The 26,961-nt window shown below is 54.4% G+C and overlaps 1 protein-coding gene across 6 annotated transcripts in view; it reads right to left on the bottom strand.

Annotated features, from left to right (window-relative positions):
• The window catches only part of SYNPO (synaptopodin), a 36,655-nt gene extending 11,426 nt beyond the window's left edge, over nt 1–25,229 (bottom strand). Inside the window, exon 1 of one of the 6 annotated variants that reach the window (XR_009007139.1) lies at nt 18,930–19,021. Coding sequence is in view for 2 of the 6 variants with exons in the window: in XM_057540585.1 (XP_057396568.1) it covers nt 24,613–25,009 (397 nt within the window). In the remaining 4 variants the exon portion in view is untranslated. Of the gene's footprint in view, nt 1–4,350; nt 4,527–4,608; nt 4,633–5,508; nt 5,589–18,929; nt 19,022–19,067; nt 19,157–24,612 lie in introns of those variants that run through there. The other 5 variants (XM_057540585.1, XM_057540590.1, XM_057540589.1 and 2 more) reach the window with 5 other exon arrangements.
• Nucleotides 25,230–26,961: the final 1,732 nt, after the last annotated feature.

Here is a 26,961-nt window from a genome sequence, read left to right as displayed (position 1 = left end):
GAATCAGTTCTCGCTGGGTCCACAGTGCATGCTCAAGCTGCCTGCTTGTCCCAAAGGTCCCTTTGGGACATATATATAGGGGACAGAGTCGGTGGGAGTCGGGGTTCAGTCTGGGGCTGCAGGCTAGGACCGTAGGCTGGGGCCTGAGGTCAGGGATCAGGCTGGGGGTCAGGCCCTATTAATCTGTAAGTTCACTACAGGCAACCATTTCTTTTTATATCACCAGTGCCCGGCTGGCACAGAGTCAGTGTTTAATTTGTGCTTATTGAATAAGGAATGAAGAAATGGACGCATGAACAAATGAACCTATGGACAGATGGATGGGACAGCCTGTGGCCGGGCTAGCAGCTCAGTCGGTGGCTGGGAAAATTCCTCCCTTTGTCACCCCACCCCCACCGAGGGAAGCTAATTAGTTCTTGAGGAATCTGACCCTGCCCTTCCTCCTATCTTGCCCTCATTAGCACTGGCCATGACATGCTGAGTGGGTCTCCAGGGACAGTTTTTCTAGGCATCTTGCCAGCGAGGCTCAGAATTCATGGACTCTCAGAGCTGGGAGGGCCCTTATAGAGGAGCTATTTCACTACCACCCCCATTTTATAGATGAAGAAACCAAGGTTCGGAGAGTGGTGCAGGGTAGAGCTCACACTAGGGTCAGCGGGGAGGCCCTGTGACACAGGACAGAGTGGCTGCCGACAGCTGCTTCACTGGGACCAGGCCCAGCAGCCACAGGCTCTCTGGCCCCAACCTCCTTCTTCCCTCCTCCCATCACGACCTGGCTCCCCACCACACACACCTGTGCCCACAGGTCCAGAACAGTGACAGCACACAGCCTGCCCCATGCGCCCCTGACTCCTGCTTCCTCCTGGTAGGGCTCCTCTCCTGCCTGGATCACCCCATGATGACGGCTTTGGGGGTTGGGCCAGGCTGCTCCCCTGTGGGGAACTTAGGTAGGGGACAAGCCAGCAACACAGGAGGGGTTGCTCAGCTCACGCGATGTCCGTCTCCTCAGGTCTGCTTAGAAACCAAGCCTCCCGGCCCAAATCCAGGCTCTGCTATTTGCTAGCTGTGTGACCTTGGCAAGTTACTGCACCTCTCGGAGCCAGTTTCCTTAGCTGAGAAGAAGGTAATAAAAGCACTGACATTAGGGTTTGGAGGCTACAGTGAGATCGTGGATGCCAGGGGGTTACTGTCATTCAGCCCAAGTAGAGAGGACTGAGGGCTCATGCTACCCTGGGATGGAGTAGACGGTGACCCCCTGGAAGGGGTCAGAGCTTCTTCTAGCAAAGGAGATTCACCCTACAGATCATGGTCCTGAGAGGGGTGACTGTCTTAAGGTCACACAGCAGGGGATTCTAGAGTTATTGGGAGGCGGGGATCATTGCCCCAAATCACAGAACCTCAGAATCTCAGAGATGGCTGTCACCGGGTCCAATTCCCCACACAATTCCTGCATCCCTAAAACCATGTCCCTGAGTGTACAAGCCTCTGTTTATACCCTCAACTGACAGGGAGCTCACTACCCTGAAGATGTGCCTTCTGCTAATTAACATTCTTTCTTTAGCTATAAAGTCACTCCTTATATTAACTCCCACCTCTTGACATGACTCTGCCCCTCACTGCCACACAGATAAAGAGCTTTCTCTTTCCAACCTGAGAGCCCTGCAGAGACTCAGTCACAAATCACATCCCCACGGGGCATGGTCAGGATAAACATCCCTAGTCCCACCAGTGGCTCTTATGACACAACTGCAGCCATCGTAGCTCACATTGATTGGGCTCTTACTGTGTACCCGGCTAGCGGGTTCCCACAGTGCCAGGCTCCTAGAAAGGGCTTCAGTGTTTGTGTAATTCAGACCTCCCAAATCCCTGCACTTTTCTCTTTTTTCTCTTCACCTCTGCTTCAGTCCTATCCCAAGGCTGGTTCTAAGGGCCATGGGGCTAGAAAATGCTCCAGTGTCAGAGAGTGAAGGGCCCTCAGGGATAAGCTGGCCTGGGAGGGAAGGGGTTGCAGAGGAGGCCGTGGGCCAAGACCTGGTCTGCTGACCCCCAGCCAGGCTGTGAACCTTCCCCACGCTGTTGTTCTGGGACAAGAGGAACCCAACAGAAAAGGCCAGCGGGTGAGAGAGCCCTGCCTCCGAGGGAGCTCCCGTGCCCCCCATCCCAGCCTGCAATGACTCCACGGAAAAGGAATTTGGCAGGAGGCTTGGACCAGACCCAGCCAGCAATCCAGACGACTTTTGCCACCCTGCACAAACAAAGCTGGGAGAAGGGGGGCTGGGCCAACTACGGGCATCCCAGAGTCCCCCACTGCAGGGCACCGGGGGTGGCAGCTCCATTCAAAATTCCCCAGACTAGGGAACTGCCACCTCTAGTGATGCCCCAGCCAGGTGGGTCCAAGATCGTGGTCCCTGGTGTCAGAGAGGCAAGAGGTGGCCAAGGCCCACAGGGGACAGGCCCCTTGCTGAGCCCCCAATCTGCTTGGCTGCAGCCTGCACCTGTACAAGTCCTAACAACCCCTCTTCCTTCAGCCTCTTCAGGGTTGGCCCTTGAAAGCCCCACCCTGGACAGTGGATGAGGAGCTCTGAAGACCGGCCTTCTGGAGATGGAGGGGTGAGGGCAGACTCAAGGAAGAGCTGCCCAGGGTCAGGAGACCTGGGTCCAACAGGGTTGAATCCCTAAGTGGGGAAGGGGGGCAAGAAGCCCTGAGTACACCCATTAGAATGAAGCTCGCAGTGGGTGCTACGATTAGTGAGCCCTCACTACTGCCCAGTGTAAAGTGCTGTGCCGTGCACTTTAGACCCATCATCTTGTTCGATCCTCCCAATGACCCCGAGAGATAAGTACGAGCATTCTTCCCAGTTTGCAGATGAAACCAGAGCTCAGAAAGACCTGCCCAGGGTCATATGACTTTTAAGTAGCAGAGCTGGGATTCAAAACTCAAAATCTGGTTGCTGAATCTCATTTCTTAACCACCCTGCCTTCTGGACCCTGACTCTGGTGGGAGGGGCACCAACAGAGACTCTGGTGCTCCTGGATGCTGGTCTGCAGACCCCTCTGTTTCCACATCTCGTGACCAGTGCCCGCAGCAGTGCCCTCTCCTCTTCATATTCAGCTGCCCAGAGCAACTCATGCTTTGTCGCCCTTCTTCCTCTCAGGAGAAGAGCTGATAAACTCATTGTGACTAAAGTAGAAATGACTTCTAGGACATAAAAAACTAGTGGAGTAGGGCCTCCCTGGTGGCGCAGTGGTTGAGAATCTGCCTGCTGATGCAGGGGACACGGGTTCGAGCCCTGGTCTGGGAAGATCCCACATGCCGCGGAGCAACTAGGCCCGTGAGCCACAACTACTAAGCCTGCGCGTCTGGAGCCTGTGCTCTGCAACAAGACAGGCCGCGATAGTGAGAGGCCCGCGCACCACGATGAAGAGTGGCCCCCGCTCGCCACAACTAGAGAAAGCCCTCGCACAGAAAAGAAGACCCAACACAGCCAAAAAAAAACCTAGTGGAGTAGAAAGAGCACGGTGTGGGGAGTCAGGAGACCTGAGTTCAAGTTGTGCCCAGGCAGGGATAAGCCCTTTCTCCCACCCCATTACTTCTGTAGGCAGCTGCCTCTTCTGCCAGCCATCAGGCCTTTTGGACAGAGGATCCAGAGGAGGGAGGCAGGGCAGGGGAACGGAGGCCAGAGCAGAAGGTCAGGACAGGGAGAGAATTCAAGGAAATTCTTCTTCACACGGCTGCCGTCAATGGGAGTGCCCAGGGCCCGGGTAGGGTGGGGTGGGACAGGGAGCCAGAGGTAGGAAGAGAGACTGGCTGGAGACGGCCCATTGTGGCTGCCTGGGAGTCTTGGCAACGGGACAGGTAAACAGGCTGGGTTAACTGCCCCCCTGGTGGGGTCAGGAAGGAACCAATGGCTGGCTGCTGCACAACCTCGGCCTCAGCCGGGGGCAGGAAGATGAACTGGACCTGAGTAATGGCCTGACTACCTTGCCAGCCCCTGCCCCGCATCCTCCCTGCTGAAAGGAGGAAATGACACAGCCTCCTTTCCCTGGGGAGTTCTCCATCCATGCCAAAGTCCTGGTGAGTGCAAACTGAGTCCCAGCAGACTTGCCAGGCCTCCTTGCAGAGAATAATTCATACTAAGGTGGGAAGGACTGCCAGACACGGGAGATGCCTAGGAATGGAAGGGAAGAGCCCCAGACCTAGCTCCAGCCTGGCCACCAACCGGCCGGCAGAAGTCATGGCATGCCTCTCCCTTAATGCCCAGGGGGAACTGAGACCAGAGAAGGATGCTGTATGCCCTAAGTCACGCACCCCAAACCACAAAGGCACCTCTGGGTGCTCGCTTTACTCACTCCGGCTGGGTCCTCCCTGCAGCCCAGCTTCCCTCTGGATGCCGAGCCGGCCTTGCTTCTCAAAGCCTCCGCGAAAGGCAGCCAATCGACTAGCTGACAAAGAGGAAAATCCCACGTTGACGGCAACGCGGAGGAGCTGGATATGACTTCTCTCCTCCACAGATGACTCAGCCCAGCTCTTTATCAGGAAAACCGATTTCGCAACAGCCTTTTAAATGGTCTCTCCGCCCCCAGTCTCTCCCCCGCCAATCTACCCACCCCATGCTGCCAGATCCATCTTCCTCCCGCCTGGCTCCACTCGTGTCGGGCCGCTCTCCTCCTCTCCGGGACATGGGGGATCAAGCAGCAAGTCCTCATCCTGGCATTCAGGGTCCCTGACGTCAGGGTCTGCCCGAGAGCTCGCTCACCTGCTCCCTGCGCGCTCAGCAACGGTCAGAGGGAGTCCAGTGGCTCGTGGTGCCACACCTGCCCTGCGAGTTCCAGCCTCCGCTGTGGGTTTGCGCAGACCCTTCCACCCGGAACCCGTCTCTGTCTCCTATCCTTTCTACATGCTCAATCCCCAGATCATCAGTGTTTTATCTGCACCGCTTAATAACCTCATCACTTGGCATATTATTTGTTTTAGTCAGAGTTTTCGTCCAGGGCATGCTTACCACATGCCCCATGCCAGGCCCTGGCTCCATTAACAGCAGCCGGGAGGTCAGCAGTCCCCTTATCTCCATGTTAGGGGAGAAACGGGCTCAGAGAGGTGAAGTGACTTAGGTGATACAGGTAGCCAGAGGCAGAGTTGGGATTCGAACCCAGGGTGGCCCAGCACCCATCCCAGGACCCATCACATGGGCCATGCTGCCTCCTCCCAACATCTTGCTTTGCAGCAGTTAGGGTCTGGGTCTTATTTTCCCCCAGAGAGTGCAAGAGCCGGGGGACAGGGGCCTCAACTGCTTCCGCCTTGTCCCCTACACCTTCCCCAGGGGCTTGCAGAAAGGATGAAGTCAATGAGGATGACAACAGCCAACACGTGAGGCGCTCCAGATGCTGCCAAGCTAAGGGTTTAGCGTATATTCTCTCATTGAATCCTCACAGCAACTCATACAGGAGGCCCCCTTACCTCTGTTTTATTGATGAGGAAAACGAGACCCAGAGAATTAGCCAACTCACCCCAGGTCTTACAGCCAGCAAGGGACAGGCAGAGCAGAGCTGGAGCCGGGAGTCTGACTGATCCCAAGCCTGGGCCCCTCCTTCTGAAGAGCTCTGCCCACAAAGCACACTCACTTTCCCCACCTACTGCCCCAGGCCCAGCCCAAATGCCACTTCCTCCAGGAAGCTTTCATCAATCCATCCAGACTCCTAGATCAGTGCTCCTCCCCTACTCAACCTGGCCCAGGGGCCTCGGAGCAGGAGCAGGGCTTGGAGGAAACAACAGGTTGAGAAAGCTCAGGAACCAAGGCCCAAGGGAAAGGAGGCTGGGACTGGCCCAACTCCTGGTATCTCCCTGACAGGGGTTCGGGATCATGCAGGGCAGGATGGGTGGGCTAAGTCGAGGGCTCCCAGGTCAGGTCGGCATGGGTGTTGGCCAGCAGATATCCCTGTAGGCCACAGGCACTGCTCACTGCTGGCTGACGAGGGCCCTGCTATGCGGTCCTCCTCTCCCAAAGGCCAGGAGCCACCACCTTCTTCCTGCCTGCTCTACTAGCCTAAACACTAATCTACAGTTAGATTTTCAGGGACTTGGAAACGGTGACCCAGAGAGAGGCAGGCTCAGTTCCAGGTGCACAACAAACTGGAAAGGGCTGGTTCACAGGGAGCCAAGCTCAGACCCAGGCTCCCACCTCCCCCAGTCCAGCCCTGGTAAGCCAGGCCTCCCCCCGACCCCCAAGCCCTCTCCTGCTGCATCAGCCTCCATCATCCCAGCCCTGGGAGCCTTGAGAGTACAGAAAGGACTACCACACCCTACCCTTCCAGAGAAAACACTTAATCCAGGAGACGAAAAGGTGGTGAGCCAGGGCGGGAGAGAGAGAATTTCCCCTAAACTATGCCTCTGCCAGGAGCAGGGCTGAGCCTAGTCTATCTCAGGGTCCCCAGCACCCAGCCCAAGTCCCTCGACAAAGATACAGCCCTTGCTCTTGGCCCTGTGGCAGCCTGGGGCCGGAGCTGGTCCCATTCTCTCTAAATTCCCCAGACTCAGCAGAGGCCGTCACCCAGGAGGGGTTCACTAAGTGTTGACTAAACAAATGACTGAAGGATGAGCACTCCCACAGTCCAAATCTACCTTCACATTTTACTCCACCATTCACCCCAGGAGACGAATTCTCGATTTGTCTAGATCCCAGAGTCATGGAGATTCTAGGTCAGAGATCTAGAGGGTGGTTCCTCGAGGAAGGGGAGAGGAAGGAAGGAGGTAGCAACAAGCCTTTGGGTGAAGAGGGAGATGAAACCTCAAATGGCAGTGTTAGATCCACGAGGCAGAATATTCCATTGAGTTCCAGGAGAATATAGAGCTTAAGAGAGAGATGAATGAGGATGAAGAAATCTGGGAAGTCTTCCTGGAGGAGGCAGCATATGCCCTAGGTCTTGAAAGATGGAGATGTGGAAGCATTTCAAGCAATGGGACAGTGCAGTGGAGGCTGGAAGGCTCAAGGTGATCCCCACCCCATCCTCTACCCTCCTCCACTCACACCTCCAGTCAAGACAGCTGGAGAGGAAGGCGCCTCTGACAGAGGAACACGTCCACCATTGGGCTTGCCCAGAGGCTAAGGGTGACTGGGGTGGTCCAGGTAGTTTTCCAAGGGAGCTATGTACATGGGAAGGCGCATGTCTAGAGCTCAGAAGCACCGTGGTATCGGCCCTGGGCCTCCGGATGGGTTACATAACCGCCCCACCGCCGGGGCCACAGATTCAGCCGGGACCCTCCTCCGCCTCCACCTCCCCAGCCATCTGTCTCTGCTGCTTCCCTCTCATAGAAGAGGCCGCTGCACTGCCCAAAGCAAGGCCAGCGCCCTGTGGTAAATTCCCCACATTCCTTCCTCACAGAAAAATAAATAACGGGGAGAAAAAATGCTGGAGGAATGATAATGACGGCCCCAGCACGCTGCAGTCCCAGCTCGCCTCCCCACCCTGTAGAGCAGAGCCCGTCCTGGGCTGGGGCGGGGATGGGGACACTGCTGCTTCTCCCCGAGGCGTCCTCACTGCCAGGCCCTGCAATAGACGAGCCGCCCGCAGCCCCTCACCACTCCCCAGGCCTGTCAACCCTCTTTTGTTCTCAGAGTCACTCGTATCTGCTGAAGAAGGTGCTGGGAAAGGTGCTGGGAATCTTTCAGTTGTGGCAGGTGACCACAGAGGGCAAACTTGCCAGAGGCTGGGCACCCTTCACTTTTACTACTCAGGTTGCTGTTTACTGAGCGCTTCTTATGTTCCAGGCATTATTATCATTATTTCATTATTTTTTTTTATCTTTGCAAGCTGTGAACTGGAAGTACTGTCATACCCATTTTACAGATGAGGAAACTGAGGTTCAGAAAGGTTTTATGATTTGCGAAGGTAGTTTGGCCAGTCAGTGGTCTACCCTCTCCACTCCTTCCTCTTACTCCCATATCTATTCAGCCTGCCTGCCCTCCCCCAGACAGCCCTCCTTTACCAAATCCAACCAGAGGTGCAGCCTGTTCCCTTCCCACGTCCTGCTCAACAAAGCATCCTGTGCGGGCTACCTTTAGTAAGTCATCTCACCTCTGAGTCTCAACTTCCTCATCAGTAAACCAGGGATGATTATAGCTGCTTTGCAGAGTCACTGCTGAGCAAATGAGATGACAAATTATTTCTATAGCATAAAACATTGTGCATACCTGAGGGGGATTTAACTTCAGCCTTTTGCACAAACCTACCTTTGTATAACTGTGCCAGGCTAGGGCGCTGTCTGTCTCCCTCCCTTCTCCAGCCCTCTCTGGGGCTGGTCTCCCTCTTCTGCTCACAGTCAGGCACAGCCCAACCTTCCCCTCCCCCCTCCAGCATCCTCTCAACAAGGGAACCCCAGTGTCAACCTCTAGCTAACCGTGCTGTAGCAGGAGAGAACCAGGTTTGAATCCCAGGTCTGCCTCTTACTGGATGTGAGTGCCCAGGCCCCCTTGGATGGCCCCAGACCCAAGACTCCTAGGAGGGAAGGTATGGCCGAGGCTCCCACCACTCAGTACGTAGTCCTGCAGCCAGGAGGGTGCTGTGGTCCTGAGTGGGCAGGAGGCTACCGATCCTGCCATCCCCTCATGCCATTTGCCAGTTACCAGGCATGTGTGGCTCCCCTCCAGAGGAGAGGCTGGACCATCCAGCCTCAAACTGCAAAAGGAAAGCAGGCTGGAGGTCAGGAAATGTGGTTCCAGTCTGCTCTGTCACAATATGGGTGAGATGCTGGGCTAGTTCCTGACCCTCTTTGGGTTTCAGTATGTCCATGTGTTTCAGAGAAGGGATTGGCCTGCACCAGTGATTCCTAGAGCGTGGTACCCCCACACCTCTAGTGGGAGCAAAAGGATTTAAGTGGTACCCTGATACTTAATAACGTCTTACTAGTTATGTAAATTTCATGTGTGTATTAGAAAAGGAGGATAATAAACCCATTAAAGGTATATTACTGCTTAGGGAGAGGTAAAAGTGGATATTTCAGCAACAAAAGTTAGACAATTTAAAGAAAACAAGTATAGGTGGTGTATGAACTCATTCATTCAACTGATATTTATTGCACACCAACTAAGGGCCAGGCACTGTTCATAGCCATGAAGAGAAACAGATAAAGCCCTGCTTGCATTCTAGCATGGGAGCCAAATAATAAATAAGACTATTTCTATAATCTTATTATATTATATATCTATAGTCTTATTCTATTACTTCTATAATACTATAGAATTTACCATCTGACTTACAATTAAGTCAGATGGTAAATTCTATAGAGAAAAATAAAGCCGGGGTGGGAGATATACAGACTGCACAGGGTGGGGAGTGGTGTGCAAAGGTGAATAAGGTAATCAAAGGAGGCATCACTGAGAAATCACATCTGAGTGAAGAAGTGAAGAAGGTGAGGGTGTGAGGCTTGTGCATTTCTAGGGGAAGAAAGACCAGGCAGAGGGAACAGCTAGTGCTAAGGTCCCTAGGCAGGCTCGCATCTGGCAGGTTGAGGATGGTGCACGTAATGTGGAGGTGGGACATGAATAAGGAAACCAGGTTCTCTAGTGGCCTTTCTAGTGGCCTGCAGGGTCTCAGGGACCCCCCTGCATTGCAACCATTTGTGCTTGTGCGCACACACACACACACACACACCCTGTAACACACACATTCTGGACAGCTCCCTAATGCTGGTAAGAGCCTAGCCAGCAATAGTATACCTTCCTCTGCACACACACCCACACACAAAGGTGCTGTTTGCGTGTGCACCCACAGAGGGGGCAGAACCTACACACCAGTGTGTGCGCACAGAGCACCCGTCGGTATGCATGTGGAGACACACAGGTACTCAGGTGGCAGACTGGCACAGGTGCACGTGCAGCAGGTACACACCTTATGGGCGGATATATGTGTCTCCCTCCTGCCAGCCTGCCTTGTCTCTGAGTTACCAGACCACCCTTGCCTGGAGGGCAAGTGTCCCGATGGCGTGGTTTCAAATTCACTTCTCCATATCTCTGCACCTCAGTCATGGTTTCCCATTTCCGGGGCTACATTAAAATCGGCCACCTGATGCTCAAATGTCCCAAGGGATCACGTTGCTGTGGAGAATGTCCCCTTTTCTACCCCTCCTGCAGTTAAATAGAAAAGCCATGTAAAACGCCTAGCACAGCACTGTCAACAGGATCAGCCGCTACTGGCATCATCGCTCATCACAGTCATCCGCATCCCTGGCTTCATGCCTTTAGGCTGCTCAGGGGGCAGCTGAGGAGTAGAAGGAAAAGGCCAGACTGGGAGCTTCAGGCCTGGGTTTTAGTCGCAACCTGGTCTCCAACACATTGCGAGGCCTCAGGCAAGTCCTGTCCCCTCTCTGGCCCAGATCGGAAACCTGTGGGTGCTGCAGAATTTCTCAGGGAGTGTGTCCAACATGCCGATTCCTGGGCTCCGCCCCAGACCCAGGACCACAGGATATGCACATTAACAGTCTCCCTGAGGGGTTCTGAAGCACAGCTAGGTTGGGGACCCAGTGGGCTTTAGAGCTCATGATTTTATAAATGTGTTTATCAGTAAATGAACATATAGGGAAATGCTTGGAACATAGTCTGGCAAATAGACCCACGTCAACAAAAACTAAGTTTGAGAAAATGTGTTTACCTAAGTAATTATATGTAGTAATCATACACCATCCTTGAGCGTGCACACACTTTTATAGTTTTCCTAGCAGCTTCACATCCATCAGAGAAAGAAGTAGAGCAGGGATTGTGATGCTATTTTAAAGACTAGAAAACTGAGGCAGAGAAAGGTCAAGGGGCCTGGCCAGCATCTCACAGAACACAGGTCTTTGGCTCCCAGCCAGAGTCCTCGGCTCAGCTTCGTGAGATGTACCACCTCGGGGCCTTGTCACCTCATCCCATAACGTTTTGCCTCCCAGCCCACAGCGGGCGTATTGTGTACACAGCAAACACAGTCCTTCCACTCCGGGTGCACTGACTTCTCCAGTCACTTGGGGTTCACTGACAATGGGACAACCTCAGCCAGTTAATTTCCTTCCAGCTGAAACGCCCTTCTCACTGGGTAGGGCGGGGGGTTCCCAGAGCCCTAATGCTCCACGCTACCATTTGATCTGGAATGGTCTTTCTGTTCCAGCCAACCTGAGTCCAGATCCCACCTGAGCAGATCACTACCTCGTATATGCTAAGCCCCAGTTTCCTCCTCTGCGAAGGGGTCTCCTAATTCCTATCCTTCAGGGTGATTGTGAGGATAAGGTCTTTTGTGCGAAGTACCCAGCATCTGGCCTGCAATGCTGGAGCGCCACTAACTTGCAGGCTAAAGTGTGAGCTCCTGGAAGGCAGGAACCCACACAGTGGTCATCAGGGAGCCCACACCTACCACGTGTCGTGTGCTTGATTAATATGCACCCGAATGGGTGAGAAATGAGATATCATCTCGAACTTCTTCCTGATCCCAGCTCATCATTGTCTTTCATGACCCATTTCCCAGCGTGGGGGCTGGATGCACAGAGCAGAGATGCTCGGGGCCAGAGGGGTGGGTCACGGGTCCTGGGAAGGCACTGATGAAGGCCGCTGGGGAGGGCCGTGTTCTGGGAGACCTGAGTGCAATCCTGTTGACTCAGAGGCATAAATAATGCACTAGCACATTCTCTGCTCGCCATCCTGTCATGCTAAGAATAGCACCGGCTACCCTTTCAGGGATTTCTCAGGGAACAGAGGAGGACACCAAGATGGGGACAAGCAGGAAAAGGCATCGCTAGACTGTGGACCATCAAGCGCCCTTTCTTCAAGCCCACCTTTCCAAACCCATCAAACTGAGGACCCTGGAGGTCTGAGCTGAAAGGGCTCCTGGGGGCACCTGTCAGGAGAGGCCTGAGGAGACGGGGCACCACCCACCCTCGCCCACTGGGACTGTTTCTTTTCCTCCTCCCTTCTGATGCCCATCCCAATAAAGCCCATGCCCCTAGCCCATACCCCACGATCCCCACCCCCACTCATGTGATGAACAGAGTGGGTGGTTCCCCTCTTAATGTGTTTTCATCTGTAAGACTTTGGAGAGAGAAGAAGATTCTATAGCTTTTAATTAAAAAAAATTTTTTTAACTTTAAAAATGACTGACTTAGTGCTTCTCATACTTTAATGTACATAGTAATTACTCAGGGTTGTTGTTAAATTGCAGATTCTGATTCAGGAGGTCTGGGGTGCGGCCTCAGAGTCTGCATTTCTAAGAAGCTCCTGGGTGATGCTGATATTGCATACATGATTGCCATACAATGAGTACAGAAAAACTAGAGCATTTCCCTATAAAATCGATGGAGAAACCGAGGCCCGGAAAGGAAAACGGATGTGCCCAAAAGCATACAGCAGAGCTGGGCTTCGAACACAGGCCTCCTGAATCCTCTTGGGCTTGGTCCTAGAGGGGCTTTGGGGTTGAGTGGAGGTGCCTGGAGTGGGACAGGGGACAGGCGGCAGTTCCAGGCAGCAGGAGTCGGTCCGGGGACAGGCCTTCATTCAGCCGAAAGCTGAACCTCCTGGGGTCCACAGGCTCCCACAAGGCGTAAAAGGAAATAAGAATCCACCTGAACAGAGGCACTCAGCTGAAGCGACTGCAGCCTCCGGCTCAAGATCATGCCCTCATCAGCTTGCATCTGAGGCCTGAGGGACTGGCACCCTCCTGGAAGGCAGGGTGAAACAGGGGGCTATTAAAATGCAAACAAGATCCAGGCAGAGGAAGGTGAGGTCTGAGCACTGTGCATTCAGTCATACTGAGAAGTGGCTGGGGGAGTGCGTGGGGCCGGGGGTGGGGGTGGGGGCCCACTGCACTAACAGGATGGGCATCGGAAGGAAAGCAGAAAAGAAAGGAGGCAAGATCAGCCTCTAAGACCAGCACTAGGAACAGCTCCTTTTTCCTAGGCTTGGCCTCAAACCCCTTTGCAGGCTCCAGGCCCTGCATGACTAGCCCCAGTGCCCCTCCGTGCCATGCTGCAGCTCCCCTCATGGTGTTTGCCCTCCCTACACGCCAGCCACGCTGGCCTTCCTTCGAGCGCTCAGACGGGAACCAAGCACTTCGCACCTCAGGGCCTTTGCACTGGCTGCTGCTTTTGCCTAGAACCCTTTCCTCCCATACCCCTCAGTTGTCCCTTTCTGGCCATACTTCTCATCCTTCAGGTATGTTTACAGGTCTCAGGGAGGGTACGCCTGCCCTGGGAGGTCACATTCCTCTGCCACAGCACCCTCTACCTCTCCCCCAAACTCTCATGAGATTTGTAATTCCATCGTTATTTGTTTTAGTGTCAGTCTGCCCTGCCCCATGGTAAGGAGGCCCCGCAGGGCAGGGACCTTGGCTATCATTTCTCTGCTATGTTCCTGCCCCCGTGCCTAGGCCATAGCTGGGCGCAATAAACATTTCCTGACTGAATGAGGGAATAAATGAATAAAAACAGTGCTGACATCTACCTCCATGGTTCCCAGTGACCTCGCTCACCCTGGAGAAGTTGTAAAGGACCAGGACTTGCAAGATTATGTGGGTCTAACCCTCTGCTCTGCTATGCTCCAGCTGAGTGGCCTTCACAGGTCATATCACCTCTCTGAATGGGGAGCGCTGTTTGTCGGGTCTAAATGAGAGGTAGAATCTGGGAAAGGCTCTGAAAGCTAGAAAGAGCTTTAACTGGTGGTTCTACTCATCCGTGTTTGAGGCCCAGAGAGGGAAAGGGCCTCATTTAAGGCCACACAGCCAGCGTGTGGTGACGCCAGACCCCCCGTGGCACAGCTTAAAGCCAACAGGCCCACCCTGGCTCAGTGAGGTCACCATCTGGCTGGAGGCGGGGCAGGGGTGGAGGAGGAGAGGAGAGGAGGTGGCTGGGAGCATCCAGCCTCAGGCCCAGAGCCAGGGTTGGGGTGGGCGGGGCCCCCAGCAGGAGACCTGAGCGGGGCCTGGCAGCTGGGCATAGGGGAGCCAACTGGCTCAAGCTGGGTGGTGACAGGCCTGTTCCACATGCGCGTGACAGTCTATTTTTTAATCAGCACCCTCCCCATCCCCCAACTTCATGTGCCCTCCTAAAGGGTACATAGTAGGAACCATGCCCTGGCTGAGACCAGGGGCCACCTTGGAGATTGGTGGGAGGGTCCCCAAGTCCCATATCTTCACGAAGCCCACAAGTCCTAAGCAGCCCAGAAGGCAGTACAGGAGACTCAGGGAGCCTGTGTGGGCTTGGGCCTGTCCCTGGACTCTCTGACCTCAGTTTACCCTGTCTGTACAGTGATGAGAGTCATGCCAGACTCCATGGCAGTTTATTACAGCTCAGGCTCTTGGGATCCACTCAAGCTTCACGACACTAATGACGCTCACTTGTCAGGCCCTGGCAGAGCCTCCTTTGCCCACAGCATTCCCAGGGCACACGTGATCCTCCCTGACCTACTCCCAGGGGATGAGGGGAGAAGATAAGAGGCTGAGCTGGCTCAAGGGTCAACCTCAGAGCCCCAGACCCCAGACCCAGTGAGGCTCCCCCTTCCAGCACCTGAGGGGCAGAGATGATGAGGATCAAAGGGGAAAGAGGTGTGTTATTAAGCACGTGGTTTGGCCCCTCTGAGCCTCTGGCACTCCACCTAAGGCAGGAGAGAGCACGTCGTGCAGGAGTTAAGCACGCGGGCTTTGAGGCCAGACTGCCTAGGTTTGAACCTGGCCAGTTACCAGCTGTGTGACCTTGGGAAGCTCACTTAACCTCTCTGTGCCTCAGTTTCCCATCTGTAAAATGTTGATAATAACAGGACTTACTTCATAGAGTTGGTGACATGTAAAGAACTTAAAACACCCTGGCACATAGTAAGTTACCATAAATGTTAACTATTTTTCAAGAACTTTGGCTTTTACCTATCGAACACTCTTTGTCTCCAAGAGATTTTATTCCAGAGGATTACATGCAAGAGTCTCACGTCAGCCCACTCTCCTGTCTCTGAGGCTCATCCAGCCTGCCCCTTCCTGACCCACCCTGGTGACCACCCTTCCTGCCAGCCCAGTGGCTTTCGTGTCTGTCGAGCTCTTTCACACTCACGATCCCCTTATATCCTTCTTAGTCCATTTCATAGTAGCTCAGAACCAAAGCCTGAGCCCCAGAGGAAGCAAATGATTTGTCCAAGACCACCAGCTCGTTGGCTAAGGCTGGAGGTTCAAGTATCCATTCCTGAAGCTCGATCCAGGCCCTTTTCCACCATACTGTGCCCATCCTCCCACTATCAAACCTGTTCCTGGCTAAACGTCAAAAAGTAACATATACTGAGATATGAGTCTTCAGCGAGTGTCCCTCTTCTCCAGGGCTTGCTATTTTAACAGAGATCAAAACATTATAATACTATTTAATAGGTAATAGTTATTTTTATCATCTCATTTAATTTTCAGAACAACAGTACAAGGTAGGGTCTGTTATTGTTTCTATTTTATAGATGAGGAAACAAAAGCCTAGAAAGGTTATATAACACGCTCAAGATCTCCCAGCAAGCTGGGGAGAGAATCCAGGGGTCCAACCACAGGATCTGTGTATTAGGCACACAGGAAACAGCTAGCACAGGAGTAGACCGAATTTTGCTTCACTTGAAGCGGCCCTGGGAGGCTGGACAGGGTAGGGTAGGGTAGGGTAGGGTCAACACAGCACCATACTATACTGCCTCACTGAGTGGAAAAGATGAAGCTAGGATGGTGGAATTTCAGGCAGTGGCCAGTTGGTAAAGATTTCATTTCGGAGAGAGAGGGCTTTTGTGAGCCTCTGGAATTACAGGCCCTGGAGGCTGTCCCCACATTGACTTCTCTGGCCACACTGGGTAGCGATTGAGCCACAGTGTCCAGGGACAGTTCACAAAGGACTCTGAGCTCACACACACACACACAGGCCTGGTAGAGCCCAGCTGCCCCTGTGACCAGATCACAGGCCTGGGTTCCTTTGGGTGGACAGCCTGAAGCCCTGAGGGATGAAGGCATTTCCATAACCTACAGCCAATGCCCACCCCACTTCCTGCCCCCAGCTCTTAGTTTAGACTCTTCACCAGCCTCTGAAACACCCTTCCTCCCAACCAAATCCCTCCCATTCTTCTAGACCCAAGTTCTGGACCTGCCAACTCCACAAAAGGCAGCCATGACCACACCTTCAAATAACATTCAGGGTGCTGATCCAGTGTCACCTCCAGAGAGAGGCCTTCCCTAACCACCAAGACAAAGACCCCCTCTAAGTGCTCTTCATCTTAGCAATGGCTTTTTGTTTGTTTTTCATGCTACTTTTATCTATCTGAAACTATCTTGCTGAATTCTTTGCTTCCCTTTTTCTTGTCTATTTCCCCAATTAAAAAGCAATCTTGAGGGCAGGGACCGGTCTATCTTGTTCACTATTGTAACCCCAGTGCCTAAGGATCCACGTACCCCATTGCTAGACAGGGACACTGAGGTCCATAGAGGGCAAGGGATTCACCCAAGGTCATACAGCAAGCAAGTGGCAGAGGTTGGCCTAGCACCTGCAACTCTGCACTATGGCCCAGGGCACTTGGCCTGTCCCCATCCCCACCCCAGTTGACCCTCTGTTGGCCTATCTTGTCCCTGCCTTCACACTACAGTGGGGCCAGGGCCTGCCAGTCCTTGACAACAGTGTCCCTCCACTGCCCCAGGGGCCTTCGGTGCCCCAATCTGGGCAGCCCAGCCTGCTTCCCCCTCTGTCCCTCCCTTCCTGGCATCAGCATCTCCGATGAGCTCATGTCTGGAAGCCTGGGAGCTGCCCTGAAGGAAAAGGTGCCTCCCAGGCCGGGCCCCTAGGCCTGGAGGTGTGTTCAGCCTTGTGGGATGGCAGCCCTGGCCGGTGGAGAAAGTGTGATGACCCCTGCCCAGCCCAGCGCCCAGGGCTGTGCAGTGGGCTCAGGGAGACACGTGTCATCCAGGGAGATAGAGCATGACTAGGGGTAGAGAGGAGATGGAGAAAAGGCTCCTCCTGTGCTTCTCCCATCTCTCCAGGTGCTCCTCTGCCACACTGGCCCCTCCTGCTTGTCAAGGAGCTGCTCTGTCCCAAGGAAAGGGGGCTCTGCTGCCTTCTCCTCACAGAACCACCCTGAGCAAATCTCTTCCCCTCTCCGGCCTCAGTCTCCCCAACTCTAAAATGGGGAGATTAGATAAAATGCTGACTGAAGAGGCTAGGGATCAGTTGGGAACCAGGCACCAAATGCCACAGGATTTTTTTCTTTTTTCTTTATTTTATTTTATTTTTTACCTTAGGGGAAAGGCAGCAGACAACAAGGGAGGGAAGGAGTTCACAGGCCTTATTTTGATAATGTAAATGCTGATTCCAACCACAGTTTAATTTAGGTACTAGTCTGGGGGCGGGCAACAGGGGTGCGGGGTGGGGGGAGCTGTTCCAAGGCCTGCAAAGTGGCGATGGGGAGCCAAGGTGGCATAGCAGCAAACAATTTGCTTTTGGGAAGTTCTCTGAATATCAAACTAGAATTATCCTAGTCCATTCCCCTCGTTGTACAGACAAGGAAAGAGAGGAAGAGGAACCAACCCAAGACCCCACAGGGAGACAGAGGCAGGTGTTCCCCCACCTCCCAAGCAAACGAAGTATTTTCGCCTCCCTTGAGGTCCCATTCCACTGCCTGAGATAATACAGCAAGCACTGGAGGAGCAAGAGGCCATCAGTTTGCTTGGGGTGCTGTCCCCCAACACAGGGTGGGGGCCCGGCCTGGCCTTGGTGACAGTCAGGCTGGCACCAGCAAGGCTTCCGGTGCCCTACCCCAGCGTACCCTAGTCCCTCTAATCAGCATCCTGCCTCATCCTGATCGTGCAACATGACAGGGGTGGGGCAACCTCCGACTGCCCCTACAGCCACTACCAGTGCTGCTGTCTCCAACGCAGTTAGCCCCTCAGGGGCCACCCGCCCACCCTCTCACTGGGAGCCAGAGAGGGCAGGAGGCTTGCCCCAAGATCACAGAGCAAGGTGGTTTACTCCAGTGCCACCTGCCACTCAGGGTAGGACGGGGACTGGGGCGCATGCCGCTTCCCCACTGGCTCTTGTCCCCGTGAACAACCCAGACATGGAACACGGGAGGTCCTGCCCCCATCCAGAGTTAGCCTATAACTTGGGGTGGAGGTGGGGAGGAGGGAGACCTTTTCTCCCGAGTTCTCAGAAAGGTCCTGTCCGGGCTCTGGATGGAGCCCCCTGATTCCACGGTGTAGTGGTTAGATAGGAGCCCCGCCCTTCACCTCTAGGGCCTCCGCGCCCACCTTGGGGCAAACTGTGAGAATGCGGTGAAGAGCCCTTAGGACAGTTCCCCCTCTCCCCCACAGGCACGCAGGAAAGGCCTCGATTTCCCCAGGTGGGGCTCGCGCCGGTGTTCCCCGCGGTCTGCGGGTTCCGCGTCCTGCGTGCCTCGCCCTCACAGCCGGACCCGGGCGCCCCGCCCGCGGGAAGGGGTGAGGGCGCGGGCCCAGCACACGCCGTTCCCGCTGCCCCACAGGCGCCCATGTTGGTCAACCCCCCGGGAGAGCCCAACCCGCCACTTTCCGGAGTCAAGCCGTTCCCCCCTTCCCCAGAGCGGGCCGGGGAGCGCACACCTCCGGCTGTCGCCCACCCGCGGACCCGCGGCTGCCCCGGCCGCGATCTGCTTGCGGGCTGGGGCTCGAGGGCTGGAGCTCCCACGCAGCTCGGCTTCGGGGCGTCCTCCCGCTGCTGAGCTGCCGCGGAGCTTCGAGATTTCCCCAGGTCCCCGCCTCCACCCCACCGTACAGGTGGGGAAACTGAGGCCCAGAGTGTAGCAGCGACTCGGCCAAGGTCACCCTGCGTGTGGGAACTGGAGCCCAGACGTGCCATCTCCACGGGCGGCACCTAGACCGGCACAGGTGGGAAGGGGCGAGGCTCGCTCGGCACCGTCACCCCTGCCCGGCCGGCGCCCCTCACTCACCTCCAGCCTCCGCGCGCGGTCCCCGAGCTCACCGGCGCCGCCACCTCCGCGCACCTGGCCACGTCCGTCAGCGCGCCCCGCCCCGATCGAGACCCCCGCCGCCACCCCCCCACCCCGCGCCGGTCGCCCCCTCCGAACCTCCGCCACAGCCCACTCCACCGCCTAGCAGGCTGCTCCGGGACCGGGAGCCGGGAGGGCTGGGCGGGCTGGCGAGCCACGCTCCTGCCGCCCGCTCCCCGGGGCCCTAGCGCCGCCCTTCCCGCCCGCCCCGCCCAGCCCAGCCCAGCCCAGCCCAGCCCTCGGAGGTGCGACTCCCTCCGCCACGGGCTAGGCCTCCCGTCTCCCCTCGGGTCCCGTCTCTCTCCCTCTTTCCTCTCCCTGGCCTCACTCTCTGCTGCCTGATTGTCTGTCTCTCTGTTTCCTCCTCAATTTTTGTGTCTCTCGATGGGTCCCTGAATCCTTCTGCTTTCTCTTTCACTCAGTTTCTTCATGTCTCTCCCATCTATTTCATCCCCCCCTCTTTCCTCTATCCTTCCCACTAACCCCATTTTAAGTCTGTCTTTGTGAGTCCCCATAACTGACACCACCTCCCATCTCCCCAGCCCGTTTCCTTTCAGACCCAGATGCAGTACCCTCTTAGGCCCATCCTCTCCCTCCTCAGCCCCAGTAACTAGAATAACTGTCTAGGACTTAGGCAGGTAGGACTGCCTAAGTAGGCCTTGGCAAATGGAGGTTGAGGAAGGTTGTCACCTCCCAGGCAGTCTGGGGCCATCCACTGTCTTAACTAGTGGGCCAGCAACAACAAGGGCAGTGACGTTCAGAGCCCCATGGCAAGGGTCATTGTGCATCAGAATCTAGTGGGGATGCTGTGAAAAGTCAAGATTTCCACAACCAGGTGCCCCCTCCCAGTGATGGAGGGGCTAGCAATGGGCTTGGAAACTGGGCTGATAAGAAGCACCCTTCACGCCCCCAACAATTCTGAAACAAAGCACTTGGAAAAACGCTGTCCTGGGTTTTCACCGAAGTTTCCCTGGGTTCCAAGTACCCCACCCCTTTAACCAGGGTGGTTCCACTTCTGTGTCCTTTATGTCAAGGTTCTGTGTTTAGATTTCTGCCAGAGGAAGTTGGAAATGTGCTGATATAAGCCCACTCACCCAAGGTTCTGTGAAATGCCGAGGTGCAAGTGGCCTGGTTTTGAGACGTCCCCTGTCCCCAGTGGGTGGGCTTAGAGTGCATGGGGTCAGGTGACAGAAGGGACAAACCCCCTCCCTGGCTGCTGACCCTCTGCTTGGCTTCATGGCTTCAGAGAATCCCTCTGACCCGGTGGCTGCTCTTGTGCTGGGGCTGTCCCAGGTGACAGTGGGGGGGTGGAGGTGGGCACTGAAGGGGTCCTGGGGATTGGCATCAGGCAGGGTATTGCCTGCTCTGTGAGTGCACGTGCTATAGCCCAGCCTGTGAGAAACCAGGAAACAAACTGTGTGGGAGAGAGAAAGAGAGAGAGAGAGGGAGGGAGGCTAGGATTACTGTGTGGGTGGGTATGAAAGTGAAAGAGATGGGAGAAAGGAAGGACAGAAAGTGGTTCGGTCTGTATGTGGGTATGTGACAGTGGGTGTGCAGAGTGGATATGCCTGTAGGAGAGAGTGTGTGCATGCAAGAGAGATTGCACAGTGTAGGTGTGTGAGCAAAAGAAAATGGAGAAAGGAACATGCTTTTAACCTGTATCTAAGGGAGGGAATATGTGTGCTTGTATGTTTTCAGGTGGGACTGCTATGTATGCAAATCTGACACATGTGTCCACATGTGAAAGTTAAGCATGCATGGGTGAGGGGGGGGGTCTGTGGGAGGGTGTGTGCCAATGTCTACCCCATGCACGGGTGTGTTGGTGTCTGAGAGCATGCGTATGTGTGCAGTTGTGAATATATACACGTGAGCGTTTGCATAAGAACATGGTGTGTAGACATCATTGTACATACACATGTGTTTGTAGGGAGTGTGAGCGAGTATGTGTGGGTACACGTGTGAGGTCTATGAGAACCTGTGAGCCCTGCTCCTACACCATCACCCTTATTAGAGTCACCGTGGTCGGGGAGGGGAGGGAGAGTGGGCAGCACCTTGCCGCTCTGTCTGCCCTCTTTTCCACGGGCCTGAGGAGCAGGGGCCTTGTCCTTGGCCCAGGGATCAGCTCTCATCATGGGCGCTGACTCCTCTTCCTCAACACGATAGACATGGCCAGGGGCAGGGCTCCTCTGACAACCCAGATCCACACCCCCATCTCTACCCCAAAGGCTTGGAGCAGTGTCCACTAGAGTTGGAAAGGTCTCCAAATTCTCCAGATAACCTGGACCCCCAGAACAATGGCCTGGAGAGGAGGGAAGGTGGGAATTCCAAAGCCACGGGCAGAGGAGGGGCTGGATTGGCAGTGGATCCCATGTCTCCCTGCGTGTCTCCAAGGAGGAGGGGGTATGGCTTGTCCACCATCCCTCAGAGTCTGAACAACCTTTCCCCAGCCCCAGGTGGGTAGAAGAACACAGCCTGCTGCCTTGTCTCCATGGAGACAAGGCAGCACAGAGGGTGGTTGAAAGCATGGGCCAGACCTCCCAGGGTTCAAATCTCAGCTCCTCCACCCTCTGGCCTGATACTTTGACAAGTCACCTAAACTTGTTATGCCTTAGTTTCCTCATCTGTCAAACAGATAAGAAAATTATGAACTTCAGAGGGTTGTTTAGAGGATGAAAAGAAATAACCCATGCAAAGCATTTAACACAGGGCCTGGCAGCTGAATTGAGGGGCAGAAACCCTGGGTTCCAGCTATAGCTTTGCCACCAGCTTACTGTGTGACCTTGGACAATTCACTTGCCATCTCTGGACTTAGGAAGCTCCACAAGATTATCTATAGAATAATCTCAATAAGCCCTGCCAGTTATGACCACCTGAGACTTTGTGGAAAGTACAGCGTGGGTCTCTCTTGGTGAGCTATGGACTAACCAGTGCTGATGAGGAGCCCTATGGGACACTTTCCTTCCCACGTATCTTCTCTCAAGTTGGCAGCAGCTGATAGCAGGAAACTTGAGCTGCAGGCTGCTGCCCACCTCATCTCTTTGCATCCCCTGACCCTTCAGCCTGCCAAGGACCCCATTCTGCCCTGCTCAGCTGGTACTCAGGCCTTAGCAAAATGTCACTGGAACCCCCCCCCCCCCCCACCAAGTGGTGGATACGCAAGGCAGAAGATGCCGTGACCCATAGTTAAAACTGTCAGGGAGCACTCAAGAGAGGCAGGTATAATTGCGGAAGGATGGGTGTAACTGTCTGAAGATGCTTATAATCTTTTGGCAGTAATGGGAGGAAGTTTTAAAAGGACGCCTTAATCTGCTAATAACCTGGCAGCTCCACAGGCCTCTTCCCTCCAGATCTCTGCGTAGAGAGAAGGAACTCTGGCCACTCCCTTTCTCAAGGGTGCAGAAAGGCCAGTATAGGCTCTGACCCAAGACCACCCAGGTTTCTACTCTCTCGCAAGACCCAGCTTCCTTTCTGCCTCCACTTCTGAGAAGCCTCCCCTGCCCACTCCATCCTCCTGAGGTTACTCCTACCTCTTCTGTCCCTAGAAATGTTCAGGACAGAACTAGATAACCATCTGGCTAGATGTTAAAGACAGGAATGAACCAGACTGTGAGCAAGAAGAACAAGACCATAGTCTCAGCTCCGGCGCTGACTGTGACCTTGGGCAAGGGACGTAAGTCTCTGAGCCTCAGTTGCCTCACCTGTACAATGGGGAGAATAATAGCTGCCTTGAAAGGCTAGAGTAAGATCAACAAGAATGAGATACCATGAAATGGGCCAGCTCTGTGTGAGAAGCCAACAGGAGTCAGTACTGGTAGTATCTCCATATATGGTCTCTTCCCCTCAAGGGTGTCAGCAGTCAGCACTTGCCCGTGTAGATCCAGAGCACAGTGGTAGCCAAGAGCAAAGCCCCACATTCAAAACACTGTGATTGAATCATGGCTTTGCAGCTTGCTGGCCATGAGTCTTGGACAAGTCACTTATATTCTCTGAGCCTCAGTCTTCTCTTCTGTATAATGGAGATAGTAACAGTATGTCCCTTATGGGGATTGTTATGTGATTAAATGAAGTGATATGTGTAGAGCTCTTAGCACAGTGGACTTGGCACATGAGGGCTCAACAAAGAATAGCTCTTGTATTGTTGCGCTGACGATGATCATTTTAGTTGTTATCAACATCCCTTACCTGCTTATCTAGATTACTCTACAACCTCCCGATAGCTCTATGAGGTAGATAGGGCTCATATTTTTATTTTATTTTCACAGATGAAGAAACTGGGAAGGGATTTTTGGGGGCTTGGCTAGTTGCATCAGGTCCAGAACCAGCACCCATGTCTCCTGACCCCCAGCCATGGTCTGTGAGAGGGAAGGGAGCAGGTCCTGAGGCTTCCGGCTCTAAGGGACATGGATTTGGGTCGACTCTGGTGTGGAGGCCTGTCTCCAAGTTCAAGGCTGCTGGATCCTCCTGGGATCCTCCTCCTTCCTACCCCAAATGCATTGAAGACCCCTCCTTGTTCCTGCCTGGCTCCCTGTGTAACCCAAGCCTGGGGGCCACGGGAACGGGGAATGGCGCCCGTGGGGGGTGGTCAGAGCCTGGAGAGAATTATTTCGGAAAAGAGAGTGGGTGGGAGGCTGGTGAGATGCCAGGCTGGGTGTCAGCGACGCCTGCACAGAAATGAAGTGCTCCTTCAGTTTCCTGACGCACAAGCCCTCCCAGGCCTGTGTCCCCCGCACGCCCTGCGCCCCCGGGATCTGTTGGCAGCGGCTCCCGCCTGAGCGAGCATGGCCCGGCTCATGTCCTCCCCATCTGGACCCACTTCAGCGTTGCCATGGACCCAGCGGTGGAGGTGATTCAGTGTGGGTGTCCCTGTCCCGCCCTGCTCTGCCGACTCTTGCCGCCTGTGGGAAATTGATCTTCCTTCCTTCCTTCCTTCTGTGCCATGCACACCGAGCTCTCCCCTACACAATGTCATTGAGTCATCAGTGCAGCCCAGGTGACGTGCCTCTGTCGCCTCTAACAGATGGGAAACCAAGGCCTGGATGAGGAATGTGGGCTCGGCTCAGCCACCGACAGGCCGAGTGACCTGGAGCAGTCTCCTCCTCACTCTGGGCCTCAGTTTTCCCACCTGTAAAATTAGGAGGTCGGTTTAGATCAAAGGCTCAGTCTGTACCTCAAAAGCATCATGAGGGCAGGGACCACATCTGTTTCACCCCGTGCTGCATCCCCAGCACCCGCAAGTAGTTGGCACTTAGTATGTTCAGCAAGGTGGTCCTGCCCCATCAGGTGCTCAGACTCTAAGGTCATTTGTTACCACGAATGATCAAAGGGCAGACAAGAGTGAGCGATGGGCTTTTTTTAACCAAGCATGGTGACGTGGCTTTCTCTCGCTGCCTTCTCACGTGCCCTCTTTGGCAGAGACAAGAGTGGACTTAGATGTCGTACAGCTGGAATGACACGTTTGGCACAGCCTCCCCTGTCTCTCCACAGCTGTTAATCTGGGCAGGCCCGTGGGACTCTGATGGTCTCTTGTGTACCACGGGAAAATATGGTCAGGAGTGCCTGTGTTAAGGACCTGTGGGGTCCCCCATGACTCTGGCAGTCCAGGGGAAAAGGGCCATGGGCTTACCTGGTTTCTGGGCAACCCTGGGCCCAGGGCTGGGGCTGAGGCTGGCTGTCATCACCTGCTGGGCCTTCACCGTGTCCCAGTCCTGGCTGGCTCTGTTGTCATGCTGGGAACCCCCTCGTACCTCCCTGGAGCACCTGGGTGACTGGATGCCCCGGGCTCTGGGAAGCTGGGGTGCCCCTTGGGTGGCTCTGCAGGCGTTGTCCTCACTCCTTCTGGCCACTTCGTTTTCCTCCAAGTCCGTGAGCCCCGCCTCTCCCTGTAGGCCCTCCTCGCCGCCGCTCTCCTCGGCTTCCAAGGCCAGACACCTGTAGCTCCCGTCAGGAAGCCCAAATGTGCAGGGGGAGGACTTGCCTTCGCTGGGCCCCAGGGGCGGGGGTGGGAGGTGAGGGCCCAGCATGGTGCTGCCTCTCCTCAGGAGCACAGAGAAGCTGGCGCCTGGGCTGAGGCCCGGACTGGAGGCTCCGCGTAAGCCCTGGTGTCTGCTCTTCTCGGGGCCTTCTCTGCCTCTCTGCAGCCCTGCCTTCCTCAGCCGACTCACAGAGCCGGAATGGGGTCCAACTGCTAGACTTCCTGGACGGGGTGGGTGGTGGACCCCCAAGCCCTCCTCCTTAACCCGTCTCTCGTCTGTGAGGCCTCCCCTTCAAGATGATCTATCTGCAGAGGGAGAAAAGAAACAGTGCATGAGACGGTTCGCTGCGTGTTCCAGGCTGAGTCTCTGAGACCACTTTAGGGGAACCCTGAGAACTGAACTGACTGGGGTTTGGGGTACGGGTCTCAACGTGTCCATAGGAAAGTCCCAAGCTTCAGTCATTTGACCTCCCAAATTTTTGCCCCAATTTTTGCCATATCCTTATGCCACTTACACTTTATTTGCTTAATATCTTTCCGTAAATCAACTTTAAATAACTTACTTCTATTACTTTAGACTTATCTTAAGCAATAATTGCAGAGAAACCACAAATATGTTGTGCTAAGTCATTTTCCCCCTTAATACACATTAAATAAATACCTAGTTATTTAAAAATATTTATCTGGGCACCTCCTAGAAAAAAATTCTCTCATGTGTCACCAAAGGTACATTTGCCACAAGGAATCACAGCAATGGTGGTGCAGAGGGTGCAAGACTGGGGCCAGGACCCCCTGAGGAGGCTGTGCACCAAGGGATGTGGTGCAGTGATGTGCTTACATGCCCAGGCTTTGAGCTAGAATCCCACCTCTGCCCCCTGTGTGGTGGGCAACAAGTCCCATGACCTTTGTGGACCTCAGCTTCCCCATCTGTAAAATGGGAACAGTAATATTTCCATCATAGTGTTGCAATGAGGATTAGGTGAGAAAATGCATGCAGAGGACTTAGGACAGTTTCTGAGACATAACTTAATACATGTTGACTATTCTTTCATTCCACCAAAAACTTTTGAGCTCCTGTTTACATTTTAGACACCATAAAATGTACTGGGGCTACGGTGGGACTAAAGAAGACATGGTACTCTGGCTTGTGAAGCCTTCAAATCTGGTGGGGAGAGCTGTGAATGACAACAGGGACAATAATAATAACAGTATGATTATTTAGAAATGTTAAAAATGATGGCAATCCAGGAGAGAGGGGATGGAGTCTTTCTATAGGGATGTGCGGAGGGGATAGATGGGAGAGAAACTTGGGTGGAAGAATTGGCTGGGCGGGGAGGCAGATGGAGAGTGGGTGTGAAGGAAGAGGGAGGAGGCTAGGATGCAGCCCAGTTCGTCACTCTGGTGACAGCGTGATTTCGTTAATAGAGATCAGGAATAAATGGTAAGGAGCAGGTGTTCAGGGGAGCAGGGAGATGAGTTTGATTTGGGATTTCCGGGGGAGATGAGCACGGTCAGCTCCACATGGAGGCCTGAAGAGCAGGGGAGAGTTGCAGGTTGGAGACAAAGATTTAAAAATCATTTGTGGAGGCCCCAGGCAGAGGTGGGCAAGATGCCCCAGGATGGGCAGGTAGAGCTTAAGTCAGGGTCAGTGACCAATTGCACTCGGGAGGAAACCTTGAAGTTTATAGACATTGGTTAACAGATCTTGGATTCCGCCACTGCTTAGCTGTGCGAACTCTGAAGAATCTGAACTCTCTGAATGTCACTTATCCTGTTATAAAACAGAAAGAGAAGAATCCCCCCACCTCCTACTGGCTGCCCCATGGGCGGTGAGAATCCTGAGAATTGTTAAAGGCTGTGGATGTTGGTGACCTCAGGGCCTGGGCTGACTTCTGCTGCTGTGGTACCTGAAGGCCATGCCTCCGCCCACAGGCAGGGTCAGGCATCCCCTACCCCAGTAGGCTCCTATGAGGGAGGTACTGTTATTATCCCATTTCGGAG

Source organism: Balaenoptera acutorostrata, chromosome 2, assembly GCF_949987535.1.
Source record: "Balaenoptera acutorostrata chromosome 2, mBalAcu1.1, whole genome shotgun sequence".
Taxonomy (NCBI): Eukaryota; Metazoa; Chordata; class Mammalia; order Artiodactyla; family Balaenopteridae; genus Balaenoptera; species Balaenoptera acutorostrata.
Note: the sequence above shows the minus strand (reverse complement) of the source record. Positions and strands in the feature narration are given on the sequence as shown.